Here is a 26,574-nt window from a genome sequence, read left to right as displayed (position 1 = left end):
CCAGCCGCGCCGCGTGACCGGGACGGCAGGTGCCAGCCGCGTTGTGCCAGCTCCGCCGGAGCTGCGTCACCTCGCCTGCAGCTCGGGGGAGGCCGGGTCCATCCCTCCACCCACGCTGTGTGGGGAGCCGGTGGGGAGTGGGACCGGGCTTTTAAATGTACTGCAAACCTGCTTCGCCAGGAAGCACGGAGGTCCTTGCCAAGGGCTGCCTGGGGTGTGATGGGAGAAATTAAGGATGGGATTATGGGCCAGGGGTGTAAAAGCGGGGTGTAAAAAGCACCATGTCCTCTTGCACCTCTGAGCAACACCGTTTGGCTCCAATTTCTGTGCTGCTGGCTGTGTCGGACCCTATCACAGATAGCCGTTCCCCAGGGGCGGAGGAGGATGAGGGTGTCCCAGGGCTCGCTCTGACCCTGGTGTGTTCCCATCCGTGGCTCTCCGGAGCAGCTGGCATCTCGAGCTCATTGCTGGCTGCCCCGGGAGGAAAACAAACAGCGTCTCCAGCGGGATGGAAAGTTTTGCTTGCTGAGGCTGGACCGCCCGGCTGGCATTCTCCCAGCTTAGCAGCTATTAAATACCTCGGCGAGGTACTCATGTTCCGTGCCCGCTGTTTGCGGGTGTCTCGCTCCCCGAGAGCTTGGCCTGGCAGCAGTGGGCAAAAACTCCCTGCCTGTCCTGCATGGTTCCCCTGCCACGGAGCAAGGTGCATCACTGCAAATGGTGGCTTTTCATCCTTCTGCTGCCCTGTGCCAGTGGCTGGTCCCTGTCCCTGGTGTCCGGCTACCAGCAGCCCCGTCCCCAGGGAGCGTTGAGCTCAGCTTTCCTTCCCCCTGGGATGCTCCTGCAGGCCTCTCCTTTCCCACGCGTGGCTTTTCATTGCAGCCTCTCTCCCCACCAGGTGAGGCAGGAGGAGTTCAGCCGTGCTCCGGGGCTCCCATGCGTGAAGGACGGAGGAGAACGAGGAAGAGGAAGGCTGCCGTGGGTGTTTGCTATTGAGGAGTGCTGCGTGGGATCCCTGCCACTCTTATGAGGTAGGGAGACCCTGGTGGGCAGCAGCACTGACTGACCCCCCAGGAGAAATTTGGGAGCTGGTTGCTCCCAGCTTTGGCGCTTAATGGCAGCGAGGAGTGAGGCAGGAGCTGAGCTGCCGGCAGCACCCAAGGGTGCTGCTTCGGTGCTTCTGGGGAGGAGGGAAGACAGGCAGTGTGCTGGGATGCTGCCTGCAATCACAGGCGCTGCCTGCAGCCACATCTCGCCTGGTCCTAGTGGCGTTTGTGTGACAGCTGCCTCGCATCGTCCCATCCGGATCCCCACCATGAACTGATTTATTGCCAAAGCCGGAGAGGAGCAGGGTTAATTTCGGAATGAGGACCCTGCCCCACCACCAGCTGGGGCTGCTGGTGCCCCTCAATGGAGGGGTCTTAGCGAAGCCACCGCTCGGGTTGCATCTGGCGTTTCCCCTGCCACACACGCGTCTCGCATGTCTCCGGCGTCTCACCCCGTCCCTGCCCTGCTGGAAGGGAGCCCAGCACCCATTTTAATGCAGGGGCAGGCAGGAGCAGCAGGCTGTCACCCGGCCCAGGAGCCGGCGGAGGGCAGCAATGCTCTCTAGTGCCACTGGCTCCAGGATCCCACGTCCCCAGGGAGCTGGTCCTGGACTCCCACATCACCAGGGAGCTGCTCCCACGGGGAACCTCTGCTTCCAAACCCAGGCTTTGCTTGTGGTGGGGTCTGAGGGGAGGGTTGCACTTGGGACTCGGAGCGCTGGGGGAACTACAAAAGTGCGGCTGTGCCTGCCTCCTGCTTGGGCATGTGCTGCCAAGGGGGGGACCGTGTTGCAGAGGGGTTGGGGGGGGGTTCTATCGCCCAGCTGACTGCTTGAGCACCCTTAGTCAAGGAGAGCAGAGCAGGGTACGAGGCCATATGGCTGGGCTGGTTACTGGGGTCCTGGGCAGAGAGAGGGGCCAGGCCCATGGGTCGAGCTGGAGTTTTGCAGCCAGTGGCACTGCTGGACTCTGAGCTCCAATTCGGTGGTGGTGGGAGGCAGCAGAGGAGCCCCAGCGGGACGCCTGGTCCCCCCAGGGGACTCTGCCATCACCCTGGGGTGGAGAGGGCCAGCTCCTCTCTCCTCTTGGGAGCAGATCCCGTGGGGATGCCAGTCCTCGTGGCCAGCCTGCGGCAGGGCTCGGTGCACACTGCATAGGGTGAGCGTGGCACGTGGCACTGTCCCTGTAGCCTTGGCTGTGCCAGGGGGGACAAGGGATGAGGGATGCTTGTAAGACCTGTGCAAGTCCTCTGGGCACTGGCACGTGGTTGCAGGGGCATGGGAAGAGGTCAGAGGGGGCCATGCCTCTCTTTGAGAGCCCCTGTAGCTCCTAATAGGATCTGGGACTCGCTCCCTTGTGCTCAGATGGAATTACCTTTCCCACAAGGTCCTGCCCAGCAGAGCCAGGCTGCAGGGACCCTCGGGAGGGGATTGCTTGAGGAATTAACCACCTCTTGGCCATTAAGCTTCCCCCTCCTTGCATATGGTGCAGGGAGCATTCAGTCTGCCAGCCTGGTTTGTATGTGCATGTGCCGGAGGGGAATGTCCCGCATCTCCCCTCCCATGGGACACCCTGACACACAGCGGGTCCCAGCTCCGTGGCTGGAGGTGGCACGGGCTGCCCCAGCCTCTCTCACTGCAGCAGGAGCCATCCCCCACATGGGGGCCGTGGTGCAGGCAGGGATGTGAATCGGCTGTTTCCAGACTTTGTGTGTCCTCTGCCTGGCTGCATCCCCCCCCTTCCCACCCTTCCCTGCACAGGCAAGGTGAGCTCTTTGCAGACCCGTCAGGAGCACCTGCAATCCCCCCTCGGCTCCCTTGCTGTGCCAAACCGTGGGGGCCAGGGCCCCTGTGTCCGAGAGCCACAGCTGTGTGCCGTGGGCCTGGCCAGGGCTCACGGGGATCTCCCCCATGTCTCCCATGCTCGTGCAGAGTTGGTCGGGTGCATCCTGACAGGGTGTGAAACTCATGTCCTACCAGCACGTGCTGGGGTGATGGGGATGCTCTGACCCTATCACTCCTGCTATCCCTTGCTCTGCTCCCAGCAGGTGAAGGGGTGGTGCTGGTGGTCCTGGGGGACTGGGAGTGAGTGAGTGGGTGGGTGATGGAAGCCCTCCTGTCCACTCAAACCTGGGGAGGGGGTGCAGGTTTGGGGGACACAGTGGCTGGGCTGATGGTGGTGATGTCTCAGCAGCACAGCCAGTGGCATGGGGGGCTGAGACTGGTGAGATCCCTCTGGTGAGCTCTCATGTCCTGCTGGGACCCAGCCTTTCCCCATACACGAGTTCCTGGGGAGATAATTCTTCCCCTCTCACTGACTCCTTGCACCTTCCCAGCCTGCCAACTGCCACCGGCCCGAGATGTCAGCCAGCGACAAGAACGGGGGCGGCCACTCCAGCAGCAGCCGCCTGCAGAGCAAGAAGCCCCCCAACCTCTCCATCATCATCCCCCCCCGGGAGGCAGAGGAGGATGGTGCCCGCAAGGAGGTGAGCGATGGGGAGCTGCATCCATGCCAAGCTGGGCTTAGGGGGCTGCCATCCCCAGGGAACCCACCTGTGCCATCCTGCCCCTAACACCCTGCTCTGCCTTCCAGCCCTCCAAGGTCCCCATCTACCGAAAGAGCAAGAGCCTGCAGGAGCCCCGCTCGAAGGGATGCGACGGCTCGGAGCGACGGCCCGGCTTCCGCCGGCAGACTTCCCTGTCCCAGAGCATCCGCAAGTGAGGACCGGGAAGCGGCGGTGTGAGGGCAGGGCAGGGTCTGGCAGTGGCTGGGTCACCGGAGGGGTCCCTTGGCCCCCATTGGGGTGTTTGTGTCTGTGGGTACTGGCAGAGGTCTTGGGGTGGGGATGGAGAGCTGAGGTTGGGAAGGGAATGCTTTGGAGTGTTTCATGCAGCTCTGCTTTGACTCGCTAGTGTCTCCCTGGGGAAAATTCTGCAACAGGATTGTTTAGTATTAATTCAAACTGTTGTTTTACACCTTGGGAAAATTTCTCTGCCCCGTTTATGTAGGACCTTCAAAAGCACCTTGAGCTGGATGCCTGCTGCAGCCCAGAGCTGATGCACTGTCCTGTGCAAAAAACTGCAAGTCTCGATGGAGTTACCTCTCCAGAGAGACCCAAAAGCCAGCGACCCCTCTGCAGCATCCCTTCCCCTTCCCTGACCCACAGCCAGGTCAAAACTAGCCCTGCTGCGGGCTGAGCTGAGACACCCCAACCCAAATCACCTGCCGGAGGGGATGCCCGAGTGGGATGGTGGTACCTGGGGTGGGGGGACCAGCTGGGTGACAAGTGTGCCCATTGTGTGTCCAGGGGCACGGCGCAATGGTTTGGCATCAGCAGCGACTGGGAGGGGAAGCGGCAGCAGTGGCAACGCAAGAGCTTGCAGCACTGCAGCATGAGATACGGCAAGCTGAAGCCTGCCTACCGGGACATGGAGCTGCCCAGCCAGGAGGTGCCCTCCTTCCAAGGCACCGAGTCGCCCAAGCCTGCCAAGATGCCCAAGGTAGAGCTCGGGGCATGGGGTCCGGCTCCCAGCCTTGCTCCCCCAGCACCAACACCTCTTCCCTCTTCCAGATTGTGGACCCGCTGGCCAGGGGCCGTCCCTTCCGCCATCCCGACGAGACCGAACGCCCCCACACACCCCACCACATCCTGCCCCCACTCACCCCCGGCGTCGTGTCCTTGGCATCCTTCAACAGCATCCGCTCCGGCTACGGCCGCCTGCCACGCAGGAAGAGGGAGTCTGTTGCCCACATGAGCTTCAAGGCGGCCGCAGCCCTTCTCCGTGTGAGTTTTGGGGAGCTGGATGGGGTCGTCTTCCTCCTGACTCGGGTTTCAGCTCTGTGCCTCGCCTGTCATCTTTGCTTCTTGGCTTTTTGCTTTGTGCAGAAGTCGCTGTCTCTCCAGGGTAGGTTTGAGGGGGGAGGTTGGTGGTTTTTAACCTGAGCTCTGCTTAAAAAGAGAAGAAAATGGTACCGCCAAAGCGGAACTATCTTGCACGGCATCCCTAGAAAAAAGCAGCTTCTGGGTTTCACTGCTGAGGAGCCAGGAGACTTCTTTTGCTGCAGAGGAAGCTTCTCCAGTGGCTTTCTAGCCCCTGGGGAGCCCAGGGCAAGCCTCGGAGTCAGGTTTGTAGGACCGATACCAAACAGGGGATTTAGAGTTCGCTTGTGCTGACTAACATGGTCATGGTCCAATGCTGGCTCTCAGGAGCTAAAGGCAGCACCTGCTGCCAGCTCCTGCTGCCTGCCTTTCCCACGCAGCGGGATACGGTGGCTGGTTGGGATTTAATGCTTGCCACTCAGCTTTGGGGAGGGAAGCTACGAGAAACCCTCGGTACTGCAAAAACTGGGGGGCTTCTGGCTGCTTACCCTCATTTGCTTCCCCTGCCAAAGGGACGCTCTGCCCTGGAGCCGCTGGCTCCCAAGCAGAGGAGCAACAAGAGGAGCTTTGTGTACCCCAGCTTCATGGACGAGGACATGGTGGACGCTGCTGATACCCTGGACTCGTCCTTCTTCAGTAAGGCAAGCGCCGTTCCACGCTGGCTGCCAGAGCGGGGAGGGGTCCCGGTGCCCCTGCATGGGGGCTGGACGTGGAGTGGGGCTCTGATGGGGACTCCCATGTTGGTGCTTCACCCTGCCCGGGAGCAGGGGCATTGGTGGCCTCTGCAGAGCCCCAGTCTTGGTGATGTTCCTCGGGGGTGGCAGGGAGCGATGCTGGCATCGTGGGCACGTTTCACACTCCGTGTTGTGCAGTTAATGGGGTGTCAGTGGGGATCCCCCATCCCCAGGCTCCGGGGCCAGGTGGAGCTAGGCTGCCCTGGTGATGGGCATGCTCGAGCAGAGGGAGGTTTCTCACCCATCGCACACATCCAAGAACGCTTCTCTGTCCTCTTTCCAGATGGACATGCACGACGAAACGTACTCCATGCCCGATGATGTCTTTGAGTCACCGCCTCTATCGGCCACGTATTTACGCATGCACCCGGTGGGGGAGGATGCCAGGGTGTCCCCCGAGGTGGAGCAGCCCACCCCGTGAGTACCAGCTTTCGGCAGGTGCTGCCCCCGAGGCTGCCCAGGTCCCCTGCCATGGTCAGGACGATGTCCCCGATGTCCCCAGCCATCCCTGCCGTGGGGCACTGGGCACTTCCAGCATGCTCCTAGGAGGATAAAGCCAAGAGTGCCTAGCCCTCATCCCAGGCACCCTCTGGCCTTCCCCAACTCTGGGCTGTGGCAATGGGGTTGCACATGGGGGATATCTCAGCTGGCCCCTTTTGGCAGGTGTGATGGGTTTCTCCTCTCTTTGCAGGCGGGAGGGTGTCCGGCTCGCTTCGGCCTCTGCTGGCGCTGGCCCGGCTCCCCGGCGAGGCAGGCGCATCGCTTCCAAAGTGAAGCACTTCGCCTTCGATCGCAAGAAACGCTACTATGGGCTGGGGGTGGTGGGGAAGTGGCTGAACAGGACGTACCGTCGCAGCCTGAGCAGCATCGTGCAGTCGCAGCTGGAGATCACCGACAGCCATCGGTGAGGGGGGACTGATGGGATGGGGATGGGCATGGGGCTCCTTGCGGCTCCCCAGCTGTAACTCAGACATGTGTCCCCCTCGATGCCTGGGGATCAGGGCTTAAGGGACTGCAGTGTCCCTTTGCCCAGCCATCCCTGAGCTGCTCAAATTTTGGGTCCTTTCCTGCGCAGGCCATATTTCACGTACTGGATCACCTTTGTCCACATCCTCATCACCTTGCTGGTCATTGGCACCTATGGCATCGCCCCCATCGGCTTCACCCAGCATGTGACGACAGAGTTAGTAAGTTTAAGAGCTACCGGCCAGGGCTGTCCCCTCCCAGCTCTCTGGTGACATGTCTGACTCTGAAATGGCAACCAGCTAGCTGCTGAGGATAGCAAGGCTGGTGTCTGGGGGGTGCCTTCAACACCTTGGAGGGGTGATCCTCCCTCTGGGGTTAATCCTGGGAACCTGCAGCCGGTTGTGTTGCTCCCCTGGCACCCAGGCTGGAGAGAAGAGCAGGCATCCATCTTCCTGGGGGAACCGTGACCACCAGTGTCCCATGCTGTCGTGCTCCCTGCTAGGGCTGGGAGCATTTTGGGGTTCTGCTGGCTCCTGCTGTTTGAGAGGCTCCCTGCAAGCAGAGGGAGAGGGGGCTGCACCCCAACACCCCCGGCCCCCTCAGCGGGAGCTGACCCTGGCCTGACTCGGCAGGTGCTGAGGAACAAGGGCGTCTACGAGAGCGTCAAGTACATCCAGCAGGAAAACTTCTGGATCGGGCCCAGTTCGGTAAGGGCTCTGCCGGACCACCACCCCTCACCCCCCAGCCCGAGGCTCTGCCCTTTGCCAGCCTCTGCTCCCCCTGCCCTGACCAAGGCAGGTACCCGGGCTGCTCCTGTCCCCAGGGGGAGAGCTCAACCCCTCGTCCCAGCCTGCTGCCCCGGACCCTCGGTGCTCCCATCCCTCTGGGACCTGCTGCCCAGTCCCAGCCCAGGCTGGGGGCTCAGCGGCGCTTCCCAGAGCCGCAGAAATGCGGTGGGAGGGTCAGGAGAGACCCCGTCCCCTTCCTGCCCACCTTCCCCTCACTGGGGTAACAGAGACTTGGGGCTATCGCCTCTGGGGATCCCCTACCCCTGCTGAGCTCTCCCCAGGGGCAGCTGGAGGGAGGGGAGGTGCAGGGGGGGCCATGGAGCATCCCCTCGACTGGCATCTCCCTCCCAGATCGACCTGATCCACCTGGGAGCCAAGTTCTCCCCCTGCATCCGGAAGGATCGGCAGGTGGAGCAGCTCATCCAGCGCGAGCGGGACCGGGAACGTGGCTCTGGCTGCTGCGTCCAGAACGACAACTCGGGCTGCATCCAGACCCTGCCGCAGGACTGTTCGGTGCGTGCCGCTGCAGGCGCTGGGAAGTGCTGGGGATTCCTGGGGAGAAGGGGAGACCATCTCCGCCTTGCACGGCACCAAGGAAGGATGCATGCGGGGTCAGAGCCGCAAGTTTGCTGCCGCATCCTCAGTCTCTCCATCCTCCCCGCAGGAGACGCTGGCGACGTTCATCAAGTGGCCAGGCACCAACGCGCCAGCCATGGGCTCGGGTAAGAAGCGGACGTCGGGGGCCGTGTGTCATCAGGACCCCAGGTAGGAATGACGGCTGGGGAGAGGCGGCGCGGTCACCCGGCTGTATGTGGGGCACAGTGGAGGTGCTGCCTGGGGCTGCATTTCCACCTTGGATGCCTTGAATTTGCTTGTCCGAGGGGCTGGGGCTTCTTACACACCACGGGAGGGTGATAAGGAAGAGGGAATCGGTGAGGGAACTGAGGTGGGGTACTGTCCTGAATGTAGGCAGCAATGGGTGAGCTGGAAATACAGCCGAGGAGTGCTCTTGTCCTGTGCTGGCACCTGCCTGCCTTCTGCCTGTCCCGCTCTGCGGGGCGTGAGCTTGGGTGGGTGATGCGGAGAGGGGACATCGATGGGGTTTTCTGGCAGATGTTGAGTGCCTTGGGGTTCACCTGCAAAACTGTAGGACATGGTTATAGGGGTGCTGTAGGACACCAAAGTGCAGGATCCCTCCCAAGCCAGGGAGGGATCAGGAAGGGGCAGGTCTCGGGGCTGGCTGTCCCCAAGCAGGATTACTAGTCTGGGGGAAGGGATGTGCTGAGGGAGACCCATCCTGACCCCCCACCCATCTCCTTCTGCAAGGACATGCGAGGAACCAGCATCCAACCCACCCCACGTGTGGCCAGACGACATCACCAAGTGGCCGGTAAGAGCCCAGTGCCACCATAAGCTGGGTGCCACTGTGGTGGCGGATGACAAGCCAGGCATGGGGGCTGCGGGGAGAGCCTGGGGCCAGACCCTGACCTTGGCTCCTCTCCCTCCTACTTGTAGATCTGCACCTACGAGACCAAAACCAACCACACGGGCTTTGCCCACATGGACTGCCAGATCAAGGGCAGGCCCTGCTGCATTGGCACCAAGGGCAGGTGGGTTGCAGCGATGGGGGCACCCGGCTTGGGCTCGGCTCCCCACTCTGCCCCGCTGCCTGTTGTTGCCCCGTTGGTGTCCAGAGCTGTGCCGGGGCAGAGGGAGGTTATGGAGCATCGGGGTTGGGGTGGGAATCGTGATGGCAGCAGGAATGGCTGCTGGGAGCAGAGGGGGATGCTCGGGGGAACAGGGACTGAGCCCTGCCCTGAGCGAGCCCGCTGCCTGCCCTCTGCCCAGCTGCGAGATCACGACGCGGGAGTACTGCGAGTTCATGCACGGCTACTTCCACGAGGAGGCAACACTCTGCTCGCAGGTGAGCGGGGCTGGGGATGTGATGCTAGTGGCTGGGTCATGCATTGCTGTGCTGATGTCAAAGGGCTTTATAATATCCTACCAGGAATGGGACGTGGTTGGGATGGGTGTGAGTAGGAAGGATGCAAAGTGCAGGGACGTGCCCAGCTATCGGCTGGACTCCTGCTGCCGCTGCGTGCCTGCCTTGCTGGTGTGGGGCAGGAGGAAACGTAGGACTTGAGCCAGCTTCACATGGGAAGCACCGGTGTCCTTGGGGAAAGCACATCCTGGGCAGGAAAACGGCCCTCCAGCATCTCCTGGGGTACTGGGGATGCTCGGTTGCTCCCTCCCCAGTACCCGGGCAGTGCCGGTGCCCCACACCCCCCAGGGTCCCCCCCCACAACTGACACGTGGCATCGTCAGTCACACATTCCCTGTGACCCATCCTTTGCTCCCTGTGGCTCTGGGGTGTGGGCCGGGCCCCCGTCGCCCCCCCAACCCTGCCTGCCTTTGCAGGTGCACTGCCTGGACGAGGTGTGCGGCCTCCTGCCCTTCCTCAACCCAGAGGTCCCCGACCAGTTGTACCGCCTGTGGCTGTCCCTGTTCCTGCACGCCGGGTGAGCCACGGACCCCCGCACCCCCAGGGGATGGGGGGTGACTTGGGACCGGAGTATCCATTGGGATGGTCTGTGATCCCCGAAGGGTTGGGAGAGAAGAGGGGAGGACACCCCCTGACTACAGGGACATGAGCCATCGGTGGAGGGTGTTTTATAAGATGTCTCGTGCCCCGGGGCAGCAGGTGGGAGGGCTGGGCAGGGGCTCGGGCCAGGCAGGGGTCTCTAATGCAAGGTGTCTCCCCCCAGCATCATCCACTGCCTGGTGTCGGTGACTTTCCAGATGACAGTGCTGAGGGACCTGGAGAAGCTGGCGGGCTGGCATCGCATCTCCATCATTTTCATCCTCAGCGGCATCACGGGCAATCTGGCCAGTGCCATCTTCCTGCCGTACAGGGCGGAGGTGAGGGTTGGGGGGCACTCTGCCTGCATCGCCCCGAATCCAGCCAGCTCCCCGGGGACCAAAGGACACCCCTCCCCATCCCTGTCCTGGAAGAGGTTTGGGGAGGGGGCTGCAGCACAGAGCTCTCATCCCCCGGCAGGTTTTGCTGAGGGTGGGGGTGGGAGGCTGGTGCCCCCGTGGCGGGGGGGGGGGGGGGTTTCTGCCCCACGTGTGGAGTTCGCACATGCCGTGTGGGTCACGCGTCGCCACGTGTCTGTGTGCGTGCGGGGTCCCCGGGCGGGCAGATGGCTAATCTGCTGGCAGCAAACCCTACTGGGCTTTAAATGAGATCACGCCGAGCGCCCTAATCCCTCTGGGGGTGTGTTGGGACGGGGCCGGAGGGCTGTGACCTGGGAGGGGGGAGATGCTGCCTGGCTGCTGAGTCATGGAAAGTACCGGCTCTGCCAAAACAGCACCGGCATGCTCCCCTCCTCTTCCTCCTGTGCCAGGGCTCCCACCCTTGAGCCCCACAGCAGCGTGAGTGCAGCCCTTGGAGGGTTGCAGGAGCCAAATGCATTTTGCAAGGGGAGGAGACGGTCCCTGGGGACACGGGGACGTGTCTGGGGTGACGTGCGCAGGGTCTGGCCATGACTTCCCCCATCCCTGCAGGTGGGCCCTGCTGGGTCCCAGTTCGGCTTGCTGGCCTGCCTCTTTGTGGAGCTCTTCCAGAGCTGGCAAGTCCTGGAGAAACCCTGGAAAGCCTTCCTCAACCTCTTCGGCATCGTCCTCTTCCTCTTCATCTGTGGCCTTTTGCCATGGATCGATAACATCGCTCACCTCTTTGGCTTCCTCAGCGGCCTCCTCCTCTCCTTCGCCTTCCTGCCCTACATCACCTTCGGCACGGTGGACAAGTACCGCAAGCGAGCCATGATCATCGTCTCCTTGCTGGTCTTCGTGGGGCTTTTCGCCTCGCTGGTGGTCTGGCTCTACGTCTACCCCGTGAACTGGCGCTGGGTGGAGTATCTCACCTGCCTACCCTTCACCAGCAAGTTCTGCGAGAAGTACGAGCTGGAGCAGGTCCTGCACTGACCCCGCCGGCAGGGACGGGGCTGGGAGAGGCACTGATGGTGATGCTTTCCATGGGGTGGGTCTTCACCAGCCTGCAGGAGATGGATGGGGCAGACCCTGGGCACGGCTTCATCCTTGGGGCTGGTGGGTTTGGGCTTACCCCTGTTAAATGCCAGGGATGCAGTGGAGAGTGGGGCTGGAGCCACTCTGCCTTGCACCCCTTTGGGGCTGCCTCTTGGCACTGAAGAGCCATAACTGGTTTGGGGACCGACCCCAGCTGTTGCCTGTGTGGGGAAAGGGCCGAGGGAAGTGGGATTTTGCTACGTCCACGGCCAGGCTGGGCTCCCAGCCCTGGGGCAAGGGGCCTCGAAAGCTCCTGGGAACGAAGCTACCGAGGTCTCCTGCCTGTGCCCCTGCCTACCTGGGACCCCATCCTGCCTCGGTGCCCCCAGGTGCTGCAGCTCATACTGTGAACACAACCCCCTTTTTTGCAGGGGCACTTTTTTTTATCTGCAGTTCTTTAGGCCGAGGGTTTCCCCCACTTTGGGGTCCCTGGAGCCTCTGCTGTGGCTCTGTGGTGTTCAGAGCTGAGCTTTGAAGGTGTTTTTCAGTCCCACTCTCAAATCTGATGCTCCCCTGAGGCCACGGAAGGAGGCTTGTGCTTTCCCACCTGGGTTCCTCACTGGATGAAGAGGCAGGACTCGGGCTAGGGGAGCTTCTTTTCCCCTTATTTCAGTGAAATTCCCTTTTTGGAAGCAGAAGCGGCACGTACTGTGTGTGTAGTGCCATGCTGGGAGGCAGGCATGGAGAAAAACACCCTGGGGGGCTTGTGTGGCTGTTCCTGAAGCCCACAGACCCCTCGGGAAGCTGTCAGTGCTCCCACCTTTCACGTCTGCCTCAAGTCCCTGCTGTTACCCCTCTCCCTTTTTCAAAGCGTAGAGACCCAGGTAACCCCCCCTGCCTCAAATGGTGCTGGACAGATGGAGAAGCGCAGGATGGGGCAGTCGCCTTCCCCCTTCCCTGCCCGAGGCCGCACATCCCTGCCTGCCCCCAGCCCTGGGCTGCTGCTCCCCAGCATCTCCTCCTCCCTCCCACCGGCCGCAACACGAAGGCAGGTCCTTCCCGGGGTCCGGGTGACTCCTCTGGGCTGGTTTGGACCCAGGCTGGTGCCGGGCTGTCTCTCCCCTTGTAGGTGTTGCTTTGGTGTTGGTGGGTCTCAGCGCTGTCAAATGGGGGAAGGTGTGAATCCCTCTCCTGGGATAAGTATTCAAGGGCTGGGAGCTCAGCTCCCTCTGTCCACATCTGCTCTCCAAGTGACCCCAGGAGATCTGTGGCACCCTCCCTGTGTCCCTCCCTCCACCATGGCCAGTTTTCAGCCCCTCTCTGACCCTCTGGTGCTGCTCCAGCCAAAGACAGACACTTCACCTCATTTGTCTCTTTTTGATACTTTTTTTAAAAGCTGTGGGGTTTTTTCCCTCTTAATAAATTTCTACCTGTATTTAATGAGACACAAGGCCTCTTCTCCCTTCTCGGGTACAGGGATGCAGCACTTTTAGGGGTTCTGGTTGTTCTGGTGATGGTTGGTGTAACAGGGAGAGAGGCAGAGATGGGAGTGCCTGGGGCGGGTGCCCTGATGAGCAGGGCTGCACTGTCCCCGGTACCCCTCAAGCCCCTCCCTGGGAGGGCGGACAGGGTTTGGAGGGTCTCAAGCAGAAGGGGAAGCCAAATGCCTGGAGCAAAAAGGCCCATGGAGCCTCCTGATCCTGCCCAAGGGCAGAGCCCCCTCCACCTATATCCCACCCTTCATCGAATGATCCCGGGCTGGATTTGCTCCCTCTCTCCCAAAGCTGAGATGCCCCAAGGGGGGTGTTGGATGGCTCCTGTCCTGCCAGCCAGTGCCTCCCCTCCGGCTGTTGTGGCGAGGTGACAGTCGGAGCAGGGTAGGAACGCACACGGGCTGCCTAGAAAACCACCACCACGTCTTTATTTGCTGTTTCACAACAGCCTTAACTGTTTGCAGAAGGCTCGTCCTGGCCCAGTCGTGGGTCTGGGGTAGGGACTGGTTTGGACTGGACCCCAGGGAGGCTCTGCATTGTGTGGCTGGGGGTGGCTGTGGGCTGGGGTTGTTCTCCAAGGAGTCTGGAAAGATGTCTGCGGGCAGGGGGGCGGCTGCTGGGAGTCCTGCCTGGTCTGGGGGCTGCTCAGGGAGGGCTTGGCTGTGGTGTGCTTCACTCGTGGTGTTGGTGGTGGGAGGGGGTGCAGGGCTGGGGGCACATGTACGTACGGGCTCTGCTGGGTGTCTCAGCAAAATGTGGCCGTGAGCGCCCTTAAATCAGCAGAGACCCCCCCCAGCTGCTCCTTTCCATCCCTGGGGGGCACACGGCCCTGCAGCCCACCCAGGCTTGCTGGCACAGCCGCAGTTAAAGTGGAGACTGGGGGGATCGGTGCTGCCAGCGGGGCCAGGTGGGAGATTTCTGTCCCCAGCCCTGCGGATCTGGGATGGGACCGGGCTGATCTCCTGGCTGGAAGGCAGACGTGGTAGAGGGAATAGCTGTAGCCAGGGCCGGCTGCGGGAGGTGTATAGCTGTGGTGGGGATGGAGAGGGGTCACTGCCTCTTATCCCCCCCCCTGCAGCCTCTCTCCAGCCCCCCCCCCGGCAGGGCTGGACTTGAGGGGGCTCAGCAGCCGCTGTTCCTGCGCATGAAGGCATGTCCCCGCACAGGATGCTGCATCTCGATGAAGGCCAGCTCCCCCACCGTCACCTCGCAGGGACCCAGCGCCTCGAACCCGCACTTCTGGTAGAAGGGCACGAGGAAATCTTCGCACATGAGCAGGGCACGCCGGGCGAAGGGCAGGCACCGCAGGTACTGCAGGTACCGCCACATAAGGATGGAGCCCTTGCCTTGCTGCCGAAAGGTGCGATGCACGGCCAGCACGTGGATGTGCACCGCCGTGCCCCGCGGCTTGTGCAGGGTCAACGCCTCCTGCCGAGGGGGGAGCGGGGGTTAGTGTGACCGGGGGGGGTCCCATCCTGCATGTCTCTTGGTTCCCCATCCCAGTGAACCAGGGTCCACATCCTCCCACCAAGGGAAAAGGGTCCTGGTGCCATCCCCCTTCACCTCCCCTCATCATCCTTGGAGGCTTTTTAAGTTTACGATGAACGTTGAGGGGCGTTACTTGGCATATTTTTTTAACAGCATCGGTAAAATTAATTAATGAGAAAGTTAATTTCCACCAGAGCAGCCCTGTAGCAGTTGGTCTTGGGAGAAGACTTGGTGAGTGGCCTCAGGGAGCTTCTCCTCGTCCCCAGGCTCTGGCAGTGCCTCTCCCAGTGTGCAAACTGGGAAGAACAGGGTCCGGCTCTTACCTGGCTGAGCCTCTCCTGGTCCCAGAGGGAGCCGATGATGAATGCCACGAGCCGCCCTTCCTCAAACCAGCCAAGGGAGAGCTCCGGGCACAGGTTCAGAAAGTGACGGATCTCATCCAGGTGGAGGGGACAGTCCCCGGAGACAGATATAAAGGCTGGAGGGGGACGGCAGTGAGCGCAGCGATGGGAACCGAGGACACCCAGACCCAGAAAACCCCCCAGCACCGATGTAGTGGGGGGAAAGCAGGATGTGATGAGGAGAGATGGCATGAGTCCTGCTGCCTACTTGGCCTAAAGGAGCTCTAAGGGACATGGGTGGCTCCAGGGAGCAGCTCCGCTCCTCCAGAGGCAGCCCCCCCTGGGACCCCCACTCTCGTTGCTGATTTCAGGGCTACAGCAGCAGGTGCTGAGATGAACCTTCCTCCTGCCCGGCATCTACCCGGCTGCCCTTGCCCTTTGGAGAGGAGGGAGAAATGGGCTGGTGAGTCTGGGTGAGGGGACCTGGGGGTGCCTGGGATGGACGGGATGGGGGACGTTGCTGGGGGTGTATCTCAAAGTGCCCCTCTGCAATAGGAGGCTGAGCATGGTGTCCATCCTCCCACCTTCCCCCTCTCCTCTCTGCTCACCTCTGGCAGGACTGTTTTGGGAGAGCTGCTCCCTATTTACCTGGTCCTGCTCCAGGATCACCTTCCACCATCCCCACCCCAGGCAACTGGGTAAGCTGGGGGCCGTAGTTCCCCATCTCCTTAATCATGGCTTCCCCTACCTCATTAAGGAGCTTGTGGTGGCCAGGCCACAAGTCATGGCCTCTGGCTCCCTCCCTCATCCTCCACGAGGGCATGCACGGGGGTTTTGCCACCACGGTGTGCCCCCAAGGAGCATGAGGGACCGGCGAAGGAAAGGGACGGGCATCTCCAGTCGATGCCACCAGGCAGGACCTCCCCGGGGCAGCCCCTTACCTTCCCGCTCGATCTCAAACACGCTGATGGCATCCTCGGGGCTGAGGCAGCGAAACTCACTGGCGGGCAGTGTGTGGCGGCGCTGGCCCCCGAGCGAGCTTCGGGGGGACCTCAGGTGAACGGGCTTCAGGAAAGGCAACGCGCTGAGCGCCGACATCCTCCTCCTCCTCCTCCTTCTGCCCGGCTTCCCACCGCTCCCTCTGTTCGGGGCAGCCTCTGCCAGCTCCTGGCCCCGGCAGCGGCACGGCACCCTTAATTTCAACCAATCTCCTCCGGCGCTCTTAGCTGCCGAAAATACCTGTTGGTCACGCACAGGATTAGGCTGCTTGCCACTCTTTTCCTGTACATATGTGTGTATATATATATATAGCAAATACCCGCCCACAGTGACCCCATTATCGGTCTGCTGTCACTGCGAGCTGGGGCCAGTGCAGGAGCCTGGCACCAGCCGTGGGCTGTGGCAAACTTGTGGCCCCAGGGATGTGGGGGACAAAAACCCGGTGACCAGCTGCCAGCATCCAGGCAGTGGGACCGAGCAGGGAGAGGGGCTGTTAGAGATGGGGCTGAGCATCCTGCTCTGCCATCCTGCCCCGCATCTCCCGACCCAGCCCGTGGCAAAGCCAGGCAGGAGAGTCCAGGGGCAAGTCTAGCCCCTGACCTGGGGACAGGCGGGGTGGGATGTGGCTGCCAGAAGCTGGGAGGCTGCAAAACAAGCATCACTGAAAGCTCTGTGTGATGTTGCATGGTTGTACGTGAGTAAGAGGTCAGTGCCGGGCCACTGTACGCACGCCCCCAGCACGGACACGTCAGGCAGCCAGATCTACCTCCCAGAGACAGCCCAAGCTGCCGGGATTTGCTCCCTTTTTCCGGCTCGCTTAGTGGGTAAGTGACACAGCTTAGCCCCCATTGGGCTCTTAGGTCCCATCCACGCTCACAGATGTAGCTGACATGGGTCAGTGGTGGGACAAGTGGGTGCCTGTGGCTGCAAACCTCAAGTGTCCTCCCAGGGTGAGGTGTCCCCAGGCTTTGTCCCCTGCCCTGGGAGCTTCAAGCAGCATGATCCCACCAGGCACAGCCCGTCGTGGGACATGCCACCTGCGATGCAGAACCTCAGACCCCTCGGTTCCCCCAGGTGCGTCACCAGCACCAGAGCTCATCTGACAGTGCCCATCCTGCACAGCCTGGCCAAATCCCTCGACCTGGATCAGAGCCTGTAGCTTCAATCTGCCTCTAGTTTCACGTGTGAGTGAACTAAGTTAATAAATCCAGAGGGAACCACAAACTGAGTGAATAACTTTGCTAAGCACATATGTCCCGCAGGCAGAAATAGTGGGAATTGCTCCCAGAGCTGTCCATCCATCCGTCCCTGCTCAGCCCAATATTCAAGCAATTTGCAGCAAAGCCAGTACGAAGCCAGGTCATTTTTGATTATTGTTTGAGAGGTGCCGGCTTTCCCTGCTAATTATAGGCTTGCCTCCAGCTAATAGGATTTATAGAAACAAAAGCATTACCAGCACAAACACTGTGCAGGGCAGAACCGGCGCAAGCTGGGAATTTTCCATCCTGAAATGCCGAGGGCTCGGTGCTTGAAATGCCTGTTTTATCCAGTGCAAGGTGAGACAGCATGGTGTTCTGATTTATTTTCAATGAATTGCTGGTTTGGCAATGGATGTATATCTAAGGGATCTCGTGTCCATCACGGAGAGGGGGTTTCTTTGGTGGGGGAATTATTTTGCATCCCCAATGCTCATTCTAGTCACCAAGGACTAACTGAAATGGTGCTGGGAATGGGTGGTTCATGCTTCCAGAAACCATGTAGGAGGGAAGTAAAGGGGTGGCCGAGCTGGAGGGGAGAGCGGGGTGCTGGGGGGCTTGTAGTGTTTGTAAAGCTTATTATCAAATATTCTGGAACTCCTCATCCTGCTAATTGGATTAGGGACTCATCCACCTGGATAAATCCCAGAGCAGGCAAGAGGGTAGGGTCTGGGCACCTAGAAAATGCAGCGGTGGTTTGATCCTGGGCAGTGCTGAGCACCTGGGGCAAGTTCTGGGGATGCTGCAGGATCAGGCCCGGGGATGGCAGGGCAGAGTGGCCAGCTGAGTATGGCCTCAGGTAGGGGTGGTGTTTCAGCTGCTGTGGGAATTAGGGAGCAGGATCATGGAATCATAGGATAGTTTGGGTTGGAAGGGACCGCTAGAAGTCATCTAGTCCAACCCCTCTGCAATGAGCAGGGACATCCTCAACTAGATCAGGTTGCTCAGGGATGATAGCTACTGTTAAACAGTTTACTGTCCAAGAGCAAGTCTTTATCCCAGATCATTAAAAGGCTGAAAAGGACTGAATAGTGGAAAGTCTCTACAGGGACATCCACAGAGCTGGGGGGTTCAAGACCTCTTGTGCAAGTGGCTGCTCCATTCCCATTAGAGATAACTTGGAAAGGGGACTTGGATCCCTCTAGCTATTTTTAGAAATTTCTTGGGACCCCAACCAGCAACAGCCCGGAGCAGAAGTCGCTGATGGGGAAAGGCTGGTTTTTGTCTTGTTTTCCTTGTATTATTTCGCCTCCGGCACTTTATAACCTGGCAAGCCAGGTTATACAGCTGAGGGCTGACACATTTGTGTTTATTTTCTGGAAATGAACTTCTTCCTTTGCTTTTCAACTCCCTGCAGATGCAAAGGTCTTCTGGGGTGGGGGAGATACATAGAGCCTGCAGCGCGCAGAGGAACCGGCCGTCCTCCCCAGCCCATCCCCAGAGCCGACCCCGGGCCCTGCACAGCCATGGGGGTACCAGCACTGCTCTTACTCCTGGGAAGCATCCCCACCTGCAGAGGTGAAGGAAACTCGCCCCAGGTCACAGAGTAAGTGAGAACCAGAGTGAGGAGGAAAGCCCTCTCTCCCTGGCTCGAGACATCTGTCTTCCAATGCTCCAGCACAGCCTTCTGTATATTGTTCAAGTCACTTATATCCTAGACTAAATTTTGTGCTGTTAACTCCTTACCAGACCTGCCTGAGATGAGCCCAATACATTTGTGTGTATGTAGCAGCATACCAAAATTCTGCTCTGTAAGTTTTCCCCCCACTTGTGTTTGTGCACTAGAGATCAAAGCATCCACATGGTCCACAGAGATGCTCGCATGTAAGTAAACAGGCAAGTCCACAGTATCCCCCTAACAGCATCTTTTTATTATGTTATGAATGTCTGCCTGGATTTGGAGCTTGAATTTTTAAATGAGTTGGTAGTAAGGAGTTATTCACCCAGTTCTGAAGCCAAATATTCTTTGCGAAAGAGCTCAAGTTCTTCCCACACCCTGAACACGCAAGGTTTCAGTGAGAAGAGTCCCTACACCCAGGTTTTGATAGTATGTGTTGGAAATGTAGGGATGGGACAGGGGTTGTGATGAGTCACGCTCTTTCCTCCACCAAAGTCACTTTTCAGGCAAGCTAAGCTGCATGCACCAACCTCCCTCCCCTCTGGGGCAATTCCCCCCCATTCTGGGATACTGGGGCTGGCAAGTCACAGTGGCCTCGGGACCACCAGCTGTCCCCAAGGCTGTTAGTACCACCGGGATGCAACAGAAACATGGGTGCTTACCGAATGGGGACCCCACGCTGCTCCTCTGCCTGCCTGGCTCCGGTGGTGCCGTCTTGCAGCTGGCAGGAGAGGAGGACCCGGGGTTTTGCCTCCCCTCCTCTCTCTGCTGCACCCTCCACAGCCCCTGCTTATATATATTTATTTATGGAGCACGTGATGACATCCTAAGGAGTTTATAACCCCGATGAAAGACAGGGAGAGGTGAGAGGCTTTAAGGTGACAGGCCAGAAAAAGGATCCCATCAGGCTTCTTCTCCCCCCCCCGGCGTGACTGCCTGCAGAGGGATAAAGCATTTAGCTGATTGCTCTGCACTGAGTCCCTGCTGTGAGCGGGGCAGGGAGAGCAGAGGACTTAGCTAGGAAAGGAGAGCAATGTACTGTGCCTGATCCAGACCTCTCTGATGGCACTGGGAGCCCATAGGAAGATGAGGGCAGATGAGCTTTCTTTGCAGCAAGGATGGGGGGGCTGCTGGTTGTGCCAGGCGTGATCATGGCTTGGGCTTGAGCAGCGGGGAGTTCCTCACGGGAATTGGCTGGCTCCTTATAGGTTGGGGGGCCAGACCTAAGGTTTCTGCCCCAAAGATCTTACTCCAAAGACCAAGCATCTCTCCCCTGTGCAGCCCTTGGTCCGTGGGAGCTATTGCATAAGAAACTGGATAGGCAAAGCCAGCAATATTTGTTCCCATCAGGACATGTGTAATAAAAGGAGGATTATCTCAGGCATGAGCATGATGTTGGCATCATCATTATCATCATGAACCAGATGCAGCCCTGAAAGAAGCCCGGAGCAGGAGGCAGGGCTGGCCTTGCTCCACCGGAGATATTTCCAGGGGAGTTCACACCTGCTTTATTTTCCAGCCATGGGCAAAGTGACCTGGGGCTACACACTTATCTCTCTCTTCTAAGTTTTTTTCATGGATTTGAAACAGAAATACAACCCAGCAGCTTTCTGCTCTTCAGAAATGGCATTTCAGAGCAATTCCCAGCCATTACAACTGAGCCCAGCAGAGCAGAGGCTGGCCCGTGGCTGGAATAGTCAAGCAGGGATGCTGCTCTTGGTGCTGTTAACTGGGTCTGTCTCTCCCTGCTCCTGCAGACAGAGGGTCAAAAATTCCATTAAACTAGAACCACAGCAGTGTGCTGAGATTTACATATTTAGCAGCTCACTCAGCATCTTCAAAGAGCCCCAAGCTGTCACTCTGGCCCCACAGCCAGGCTGGTCCCTCTGTTGGGGTGCCTGCTCAGGAAGATGGCGATTATTTCTGGGTAGGATTTGCAGCGAGGGGCGACACGTGGGAGGCAGATGAGTCACGACTCGTCCCCCGCTCTGCCAGGACTTGGGAATGAAGTGACACACATGCAGCCCAGGGGCTCCTCAGCTGTGCCGCTCTCTGCCTCCATCCCCACCGCCACAGTCTCGGGTTATCCTGGTGCTCAGGGGGATTAAGCTGGTTTTGGTGGCTGCAGCCTTCACAGTCCCTTGGCCTCAAGGGTCTGCCATCACAAGGGACACAGGTGGCATCAGGGTCGTCCCCCGTGTGGCACCATCAGGGAGGTTTCTCTCCCAAACACAGGTAATTACTCACATAATTACCAAGCTGGACACTCTGCTTACATCCCTGTTTTACACCTTCTCCTGGTTTAGCCAAGGGGATCCATGTACCTAAAGAGGGTGATGCTTTTCTCCTGGCAATAGCATAGCAGGGGTGGCAGCAGGGCTCTGCAGTTTGGCATCGCTGCAAGGTCAGCCGCAGGCTCTGATTTCATTCTCCCTTATCTCCTGCCTTTTCATCAGCTGCCGCAGACTGGCTCGTCGTTGCTGTAACTGCACAGCAGGATGCAGCTCTTTGGACATACTCACTATTCTCAGTGCTTGCCAGGCTGGCTACCCGCTGCTTCTATCCCTTGGTGCTCCCCTCTCATGCTGCCAAGAGCAGTTCAAAATTACCAGGAGGTCCTGCAAAGCCAGCCTGCCTCCAGCCTCTCTGCTGGAGTGGGGCTTTCAGTGCGGCTTAGGAGCCTGCAAGCTGATGCTCTTTCGAAATAGCAATACACAGCTCCTAAGGATGGTGGCCAGACCCCAGCCTCAGGCTCTAAATAGACCCTAGAGGGGCTGGTTCTGCTCTGTGCTCTGAAATGTTAATATATATATACAATATGCAAATACACATTCATGTGGATTTCCTCTGGCATATTCCTTTTGGCCCATCAGTGCAGCTGATGCTTCTGCCAGAAGGCCGAAGGGCTGACCTCCTCCGCAGAGTCACAGGGAGCTGGGGAAGAGATGAAGAGATGCTACTTCACAGCTTATTTTGGATCCCAGCAATAGCCAGGGGAAAAAGGCTTTGAACTCCGGCTTTGACCTCCACTAGATCAACACCTGCTTTTGCAGGGCTGGTATATCTTGTCACTCCTCTACATGGGCATCTGAGGAAAAAGTACAAACAGTTTGGGGCGACAGTTTCACCCATGTCGGTTTGACCATGGCAGCCTCAACCAAAAGCAGGAGGTGGGGGGGGCAGGACGTGGCCGGGACCTGTTTTATCCCCTCCCTAGAGCATAGGCACTGGTGGTGATTAGCCTCCTTTCCTTCTCTCTGCAGGGCTGTGGTAGTTTGTAACTAGGTCACGGCCACTCATGACACAATCCCCAGGAGGAAGGAGGATGGCGTTCAGCGGGGGCTGCAGAGGCTCCTCTGGGAGGAGAGGGCTGGGCAGGTGGGAAGGGGCTCAGCAGAGGCAGCCCCCACTCTCCGGTCCCAGACCTCCAGGCGATTTAGATCCAGTTCTGACTTTGGGACGTGGCAGTTGGGTGAGTGTTGCTGGGGCATCCTGCTTCTTACAGGAGCTCTCCTCCCCATGGTCCAGCCCCAGCACACTGCTGGTGGGAGCCAGGGTGACCCCACGGAGCTGGATGGGGACCAGATGCCATCTATGGGAAAGCCAAACCCTGCATCCCAGAGCAAGGCTGGGCCTGGACCAGCCCCATCAGAGGATTTGTAAGGTCTTGGTCTCAGCGAAGAGGATGAGAGAGAGTAGAGGAGGATTGCGCTTGCATCAAGTTTTACATGTACAAGGTGATGCCACTCTGAGGCCATTTGTGGGGCCGGCCAGAGGTGTTTGATCAGGGTGGCACAAACAAGGAGGGAAGGGCCGGGTAATCCTGTGCAGGATGGGGGCAGCGGGCACTGCTAGGGGCTCCTCTTGCAGGGGAGAGGCTTTCCCCTGCCCCCCAGCCTTTGGGAGATTTGCTGCGCTCACCGAGACGGGACGAAAGATTGCCATAAGCTGCGTCACTTGCTAATATTTCTGTTCCCTGATATGATCAGGACACAGAAATTCCTGCTAAGCTGCCTGCACGATGGTGATAAACTCCCAGCCTGTCCCTGCGGGAAGGTCTGCAGACATTTCCCGGGAACCCAGCAGCAAGCTCTACTCGAACCGCTTTTTCTGAAGGCACCAGCTCTTCTGAGCAGCTGGCGGAGGTGGTACAGGGACACGGGTGCCCCTGGGAAGCAGCAAAAGAAGCAAATACCGGCAGGATCGGCCAAGGAGGAGCTGCACGGCAGAGCAGAGGGGAGCCCAGAGCTCTCCTGCCTCCGAGCGAGGAGCCGCCGAGGTCGGCGGGCTGAGCCTGTCTGCAAGCGCCGGGGCTGCCGAGCAAAGCTGCTGCCCCCTCCGCTCCAACAAACCGGCGCCGCTTCTCTCCCTCCCGCCGGGCCCGGAGTCGCCGGGCCGGACCCTGCGCGGCGGCGGGAGGCGGCAGCCCACCAGGTGGCACCAGAGCCCCGCCGCAGCCCCGGCAGCCCCGGTACCCCCCGCCGGGCACCCGGCACCGCCGAGCATCCCGGCACCCTGCGGGCACCCGGCATCCCCAGGGCATCCCCGGTACCCCCCGGGCACCTGGCAGCCCCCGGCATCTCCAGCACCCCCCGGGCATCCCTGGTACTTTGCGGGCACTCGGCACCCTCCGGGCATCCCCGGTACCCTGCGGGCATCCCGGCACCTGACAGGCATCTCCAGAACCCTCTGGACACCTTGGCACCCTGTGGGTATCCCCAATGGGCACCCTGGCACCTGGTAGGCATTCCAGTACCCTGTGGGCACCTCAGCACCCAAGAGACATTTCCAACACCCAGCGGGCATCCTGGTACCCTGCAGGCATCCCCAGTATCTGGCAGGCACTCCAAAACCCTGCGGGCATCCTGGCACCCTCTGGGCATCCGGGTACTCTGCAAGCATCCTGGCACCCAGCAGGCATCCCAACACCTGCCCCATAAGCCCTGTGCAAACATATCGTGTGAGAGGTGCACCCAGCACCAGCCGGGTCCCAAGGAGGAAGGATGGGGCTTGCTTTTCACCAGTGTCTCAACAGGGAGATACTGGTGCTCTAAGTTAGATCACACAGGCAGCTTGCTTGCAGGATGTTCTCCTGCAGAGTAAAGGCCATCACTTCCCCAAACAGCCTAACAGCAGGAATTGTCCCTAAACAGGGGGGGGGGGGCCGCTTGACTTGTCACTTTGCAGAAGTCCTGCATGTTCAGACCTCCTGCTGAATCAGTCTCAGTCTCCAAAAAAATCATGCGTGCAAAATGTTTCTTGGGTTTGCCTTAGTATTTTGCAGGGTGGTCTGACTTGCTGAGGTCCCTCAGTGGAGATTGGAACAGCCTGCTGTGTTGAATGAGAGATGCTCCTTTCGACACCCAGGGACCGTAATGTGCCCAAAGCACGTCAGTGTAGTGGCAGGCCAGGCCCCGGGCTGTTGTGTCCTGAAAAAGTGATGAGTTCTCCTTCAGTGCCACTTCCCGATGGAAGCACGCCAGAGCCCCAGCTGGGATCACAGTGCAAAAACACACCCGGCTCAACTCCTGCTAACGAGCAAACAGCCCTGACTTGTCCCCATTAAAATCCCCCTGCCGTGAGCCTGGCTGGTTGTATAACGTGATTGTTTGCATGGCTATTTGTGGCTACCTGAAACCCCACCGCTGCTCTTCAGTATGTAATTGCTCTGAAGAGGGACAGTTTCCATCTACACACGTGATGATGCCCATTACATGTATCTATATTTTATTAGTGGCTGTTACGATGCGCATTAAGGAGATGATGAGAAGCATCACCGTGCTGGATAAAGCTGTGCTTTGAAACCTTGAGAAGAACATGCCACCAATTCCAATGGAGCCAGAGGGCACCCTCTGCCCATCCCAAAGGCCTGATCCTGTTCCTACAAAGGCACAATTCTCCCTGGCTTCAGAGGGAGAGAGGTCAGCACCTTTTCCCCAGTTCCAGGTGGGCTGTCTGTATGCCCTGGGGAGACATGCCACATGCCCTGCTCCAGCACAGCGATGGGCAGAGGGTGAAATCCTCGTGCTGGTGGCATTCATGTGTTGCCTTTCCACTCCCCACCTCCTTCGCTTTACAGAGGTCATGGCTTGCAGATGGAGGTCTGTACTCCCAGAGGCACGTCCCTGTAAACAGCTGTATAACCACGTAGCACTGAATGGATATCTAAACTGTCTTTCCCCAAGGGTGTGCTGCTATTTTCCCACCCAATGGTCCCTTTTGGCTCTATTCTGTTCCTTATCCCTGAGTTCAATGCTGAGTAATGCTCCAGCAGGGAACCACATCAACAAGATACCCCTCTGATTAAAATGGTGATGTAGCAAGTGATTAAATGCTGGTGTGGAGGTCGGACTGGCCCAGGGGAAGGCAGGCGCTGAGAATGCTTGCACCACCTGCAGCTCCCTGATTCGGAGGCAGGATGGGAATAGTTCGTACTTCACCATCACTTAGAGCATCCCGCTGCCCTGCCACCCAAACCTCAGGATAGCCCAGGAGACAGGCAGAGCTGAAACGCCGGCTGGCTCCCAGTGCATCCCTCACCTACTCTCCACCCATCTGCCCCAGCCTCTTCCCAGCTGCTTCCCAGTGTTTAAGGGCCATTTGCAAGGTTGGAAAATCCCAGCAGGACTAAGGAGAGGGTCCCTGCTCCCTCGTGGGGCAGTGGATCTTGAAGCTGAGCACCAGCAGACCTTTATCGCAGTTACTTTTCCTGAAAGGAAAAACCTTGGAAGGAGAACTGATAGCCAGCTGGTTGATCCAACTGAAGCAGAGCAGCCTCGTGTTTGTGGGAGGCAGAGGGCAAGAGGGGAAACACTGCTCCGCCGCTCCTGGGGTTGTTCCTGCAACAAAACAAGTCAGGCTGAGGATTTCAGGCATTTTCCTCATATTCCAGCCATCACTGCCCTGGTGGGGAGATCTAGGGAGCGAAAAGGCAGGATATCTTTGAGTAAAGGACAAGCAGCAAAGGCTGGTTTGGATTCCTTTAGCCCTTTGCCTGCCAGACCAGCAAGACCCACTCAAGAAACCATTTCTGTTTCACAAATCCCTGCAGACTGAGAGGGAAAAAAAACCTTAGAGTCAAGGAAGGCAAATATTTGGCTCATTTGCACACCCTAACGAGGGCTCCTAGGATCTATAAAAAGCAAGACCGGGCTTTGCTGTCGGCTGGAGAGCACCTCCCAGCAAAGGACAGTGCCTGGTGCCAGGGGGACCCCCACCCTGTGCCCGGGGTGGCCGTCTCGGCAGGGCAGGGAGGGCCTGCGTGGGGGTGAGGCTCAGGGGTGGGCTTTCTACCCCCTCCCCACGCAGATACCTGCAACTGGGTTGCAATGTTGAGGCTTTTTACAGTAGAGGCACACGCTTCTGGTGCTGCTCCTGCTGAGCACCGGGGCTGGGGGCATCTCTGCTGGTGACTGGGGGTCCAGGGATGATGCAGTGCAGCCCCCCATGACTGGGGACCTGGGGGATGCAGTGCAGCCCCCCATGACTGGGGACCCGGGGTGATAGAGTGCAGCCCCCCATGAATGGGGACTCAGGGTGATAGAGTGCAGCCCCCCATGACTGGGGACTTGGGGTGATACAGTGCAGTCCCCCATGACTGGGGACCCGGGGGGATGAGTCTATGCAGCCCCCCATGACTGGGGACCTGGGGGATGCAGTGCAGCCCCCCATGACTGGGGACCCAGGGGGATGATTCTATGCAGCCCCCCATGACTGGGGACCCGGGGTGATAGAGTGCAGCCCCCCATGAGTGGGGACACGGGGGGATGATTCTATGCAGCCCCCCATGACTGGGGACTTTGGGTGATTCAGTGCAGTCCCCCATGACTGGGGACCCGGGGGATGATTCAGTGCAGCCCCCCATGCCTGGAGACCCTGGGTGATGCAGCACAGCCCCCCGTGCCCGTGGACCCGGGGGCATGATTGAGTGCAGCCC

At 59.4% G+C, this 26,574-nt stretch overlaps 2 protein-coding genes across 3 annotated transcripts; one reads left to right on the top strand and one right to left on the bottom strand.

Moving 5' to 3' along the window:
* The first annotated feature begins 948 nt into the window (after positions 1–948).
* On the top strand, positions 949–11,486 carry RHBDF2 (rhomboid 5 homolog 2 (Drosophila)). Of its 2 annotated transcripts, XM_010579380.1 has the most exons (18): positions 949–1,031; positions 3,382–3,531; positions 3,639–3,763; positions 4,354–4,546; positions 4,618–4,830; positions 5,439–5,567; positions 5,944–6,077; positions 6,352–6,564; positions 6,736–6,847; positions 7,259–7,333; positions 7,766–7,927; positions 8,079–8,179; positions 8,741–8,804; positions 8,930–9,024; positions 9,263–9,338; positions 9,833–9,933; positions 10,180–10,333; positions 10,982–11,486. In XM_010579380.1, exons 2-18 carry the CDS (start codon positions 3,406–3,408, stop codon positions 11,399–11,401), a joined length of 2,493 nt encoding a protein of 830 aa, XP_010577682.1. In that variant the 5' UTR covers positions 949–1,031; positions 3,382–3,405; the 3' UTR covers positions 11,402–11,486. The 2 variants fall into 2 exon arrangements, with proteins under 2 accessions (XP_010577682.1, XP_010577683.1); XM_010579381.1 differs by lacking the exon at positions 5,439–5,567.
* Positions 11,487–14,023: 2,537 nt separating this feature from the next.
* Positions 14,024–15,866, bottom strand: AANAT (aralkylamine N-acetyltransferase). Its single transcript, XM_010579379.1, has 3 exons — positions 15,707–15,866; positions 14,748–14,902; positions 14,024–14,364 (listed from the first exon to the last, which is right to left on the bottom strand). Exons 1-3 carry the CDS (start codon positions 15,861–15,863, stop codon positions 14,059–14,061), a joined length of 618 nt encoding a protein of 205 aa, XP_010577681.1. The 5' UTR covers positions 15,864–15,866; the 3' UTR covers positions 14,024–14,058.
* Positions 15,867–26,574: the final 10,708 nt, after the last annotated feature.

Source organism: Haliaeetus leucocephalus, unplaced genomic scaffold (genome assembly GCF_000737465.1).
Source record: "Haliaeetus leucocephalus isolate CR32 unplaced genomic scaffold, Haliaeetus_leucocephalus-4.0 Scaffold657, whole genome shotgun sequence".
NCBI lineage: Eukaryota > Metazoa > Chordata > Aves > Accipitriformes > Accipitridae > Haliaeetus > Haliaeetus leucocephalus.
This window is presented reverse-complemented; position numbering and strand designations above follow the sequence as displayed.

What these genes read in the sequence shown, in the direction of transcription:
- AANAT (XM_010579379.1), bottom strand. Translation starts at nt 15,863, where the DNA reads ATGTCGGCGCTCAGCGCGTTGCCTTTCCTGAAGCCCGTTCACCTGAGG. An exon ending in GTTTGAGATCGAGCGGGAAG is followed by an intron (nt 14,903 to 15,706) that starts GTAAGGGGCTGC and finishes GTCCCCCTCCAG; the next exon opens with CCTTTATATCTGTCTCCGGG. An exon ending in ACCAGGAGAGGCTCAGCCAG is followed by an intron (nt 14,365 to 14,747) that starts GTAAGAGCCGGA and finishes CCCCCTCGGCAG; the next exon opens with GAGGCGTTGACCCTGCACAA.
- RHBDF2 (XM_010579380.1), top strand. Translation starts at nt 3,406, where the DNA reads ATGTCAGCCAGCGACAAGAACGGGGGCGGCCACTCCAGCAGCAGCCGC. An exon ending in CCCTGCCGCAGGACTGTTCG is followed by an intron (nt 7,928 to 8,078) that starts GTGCGTGCCGCT and finishes TCCTCCCCGCAG; the next exon opens with GAGACGCTGGCGACGTTCAT. An exon ending in TCCTGCCGTACAGGGCGGAG is followed by an intron (nt 10,334 to 10,981) that starts GTGAGGGTTGGG and finishes CCATCCCTGCAG; the next exon opens with GTGGGCCCTGCTGGGTCCCA.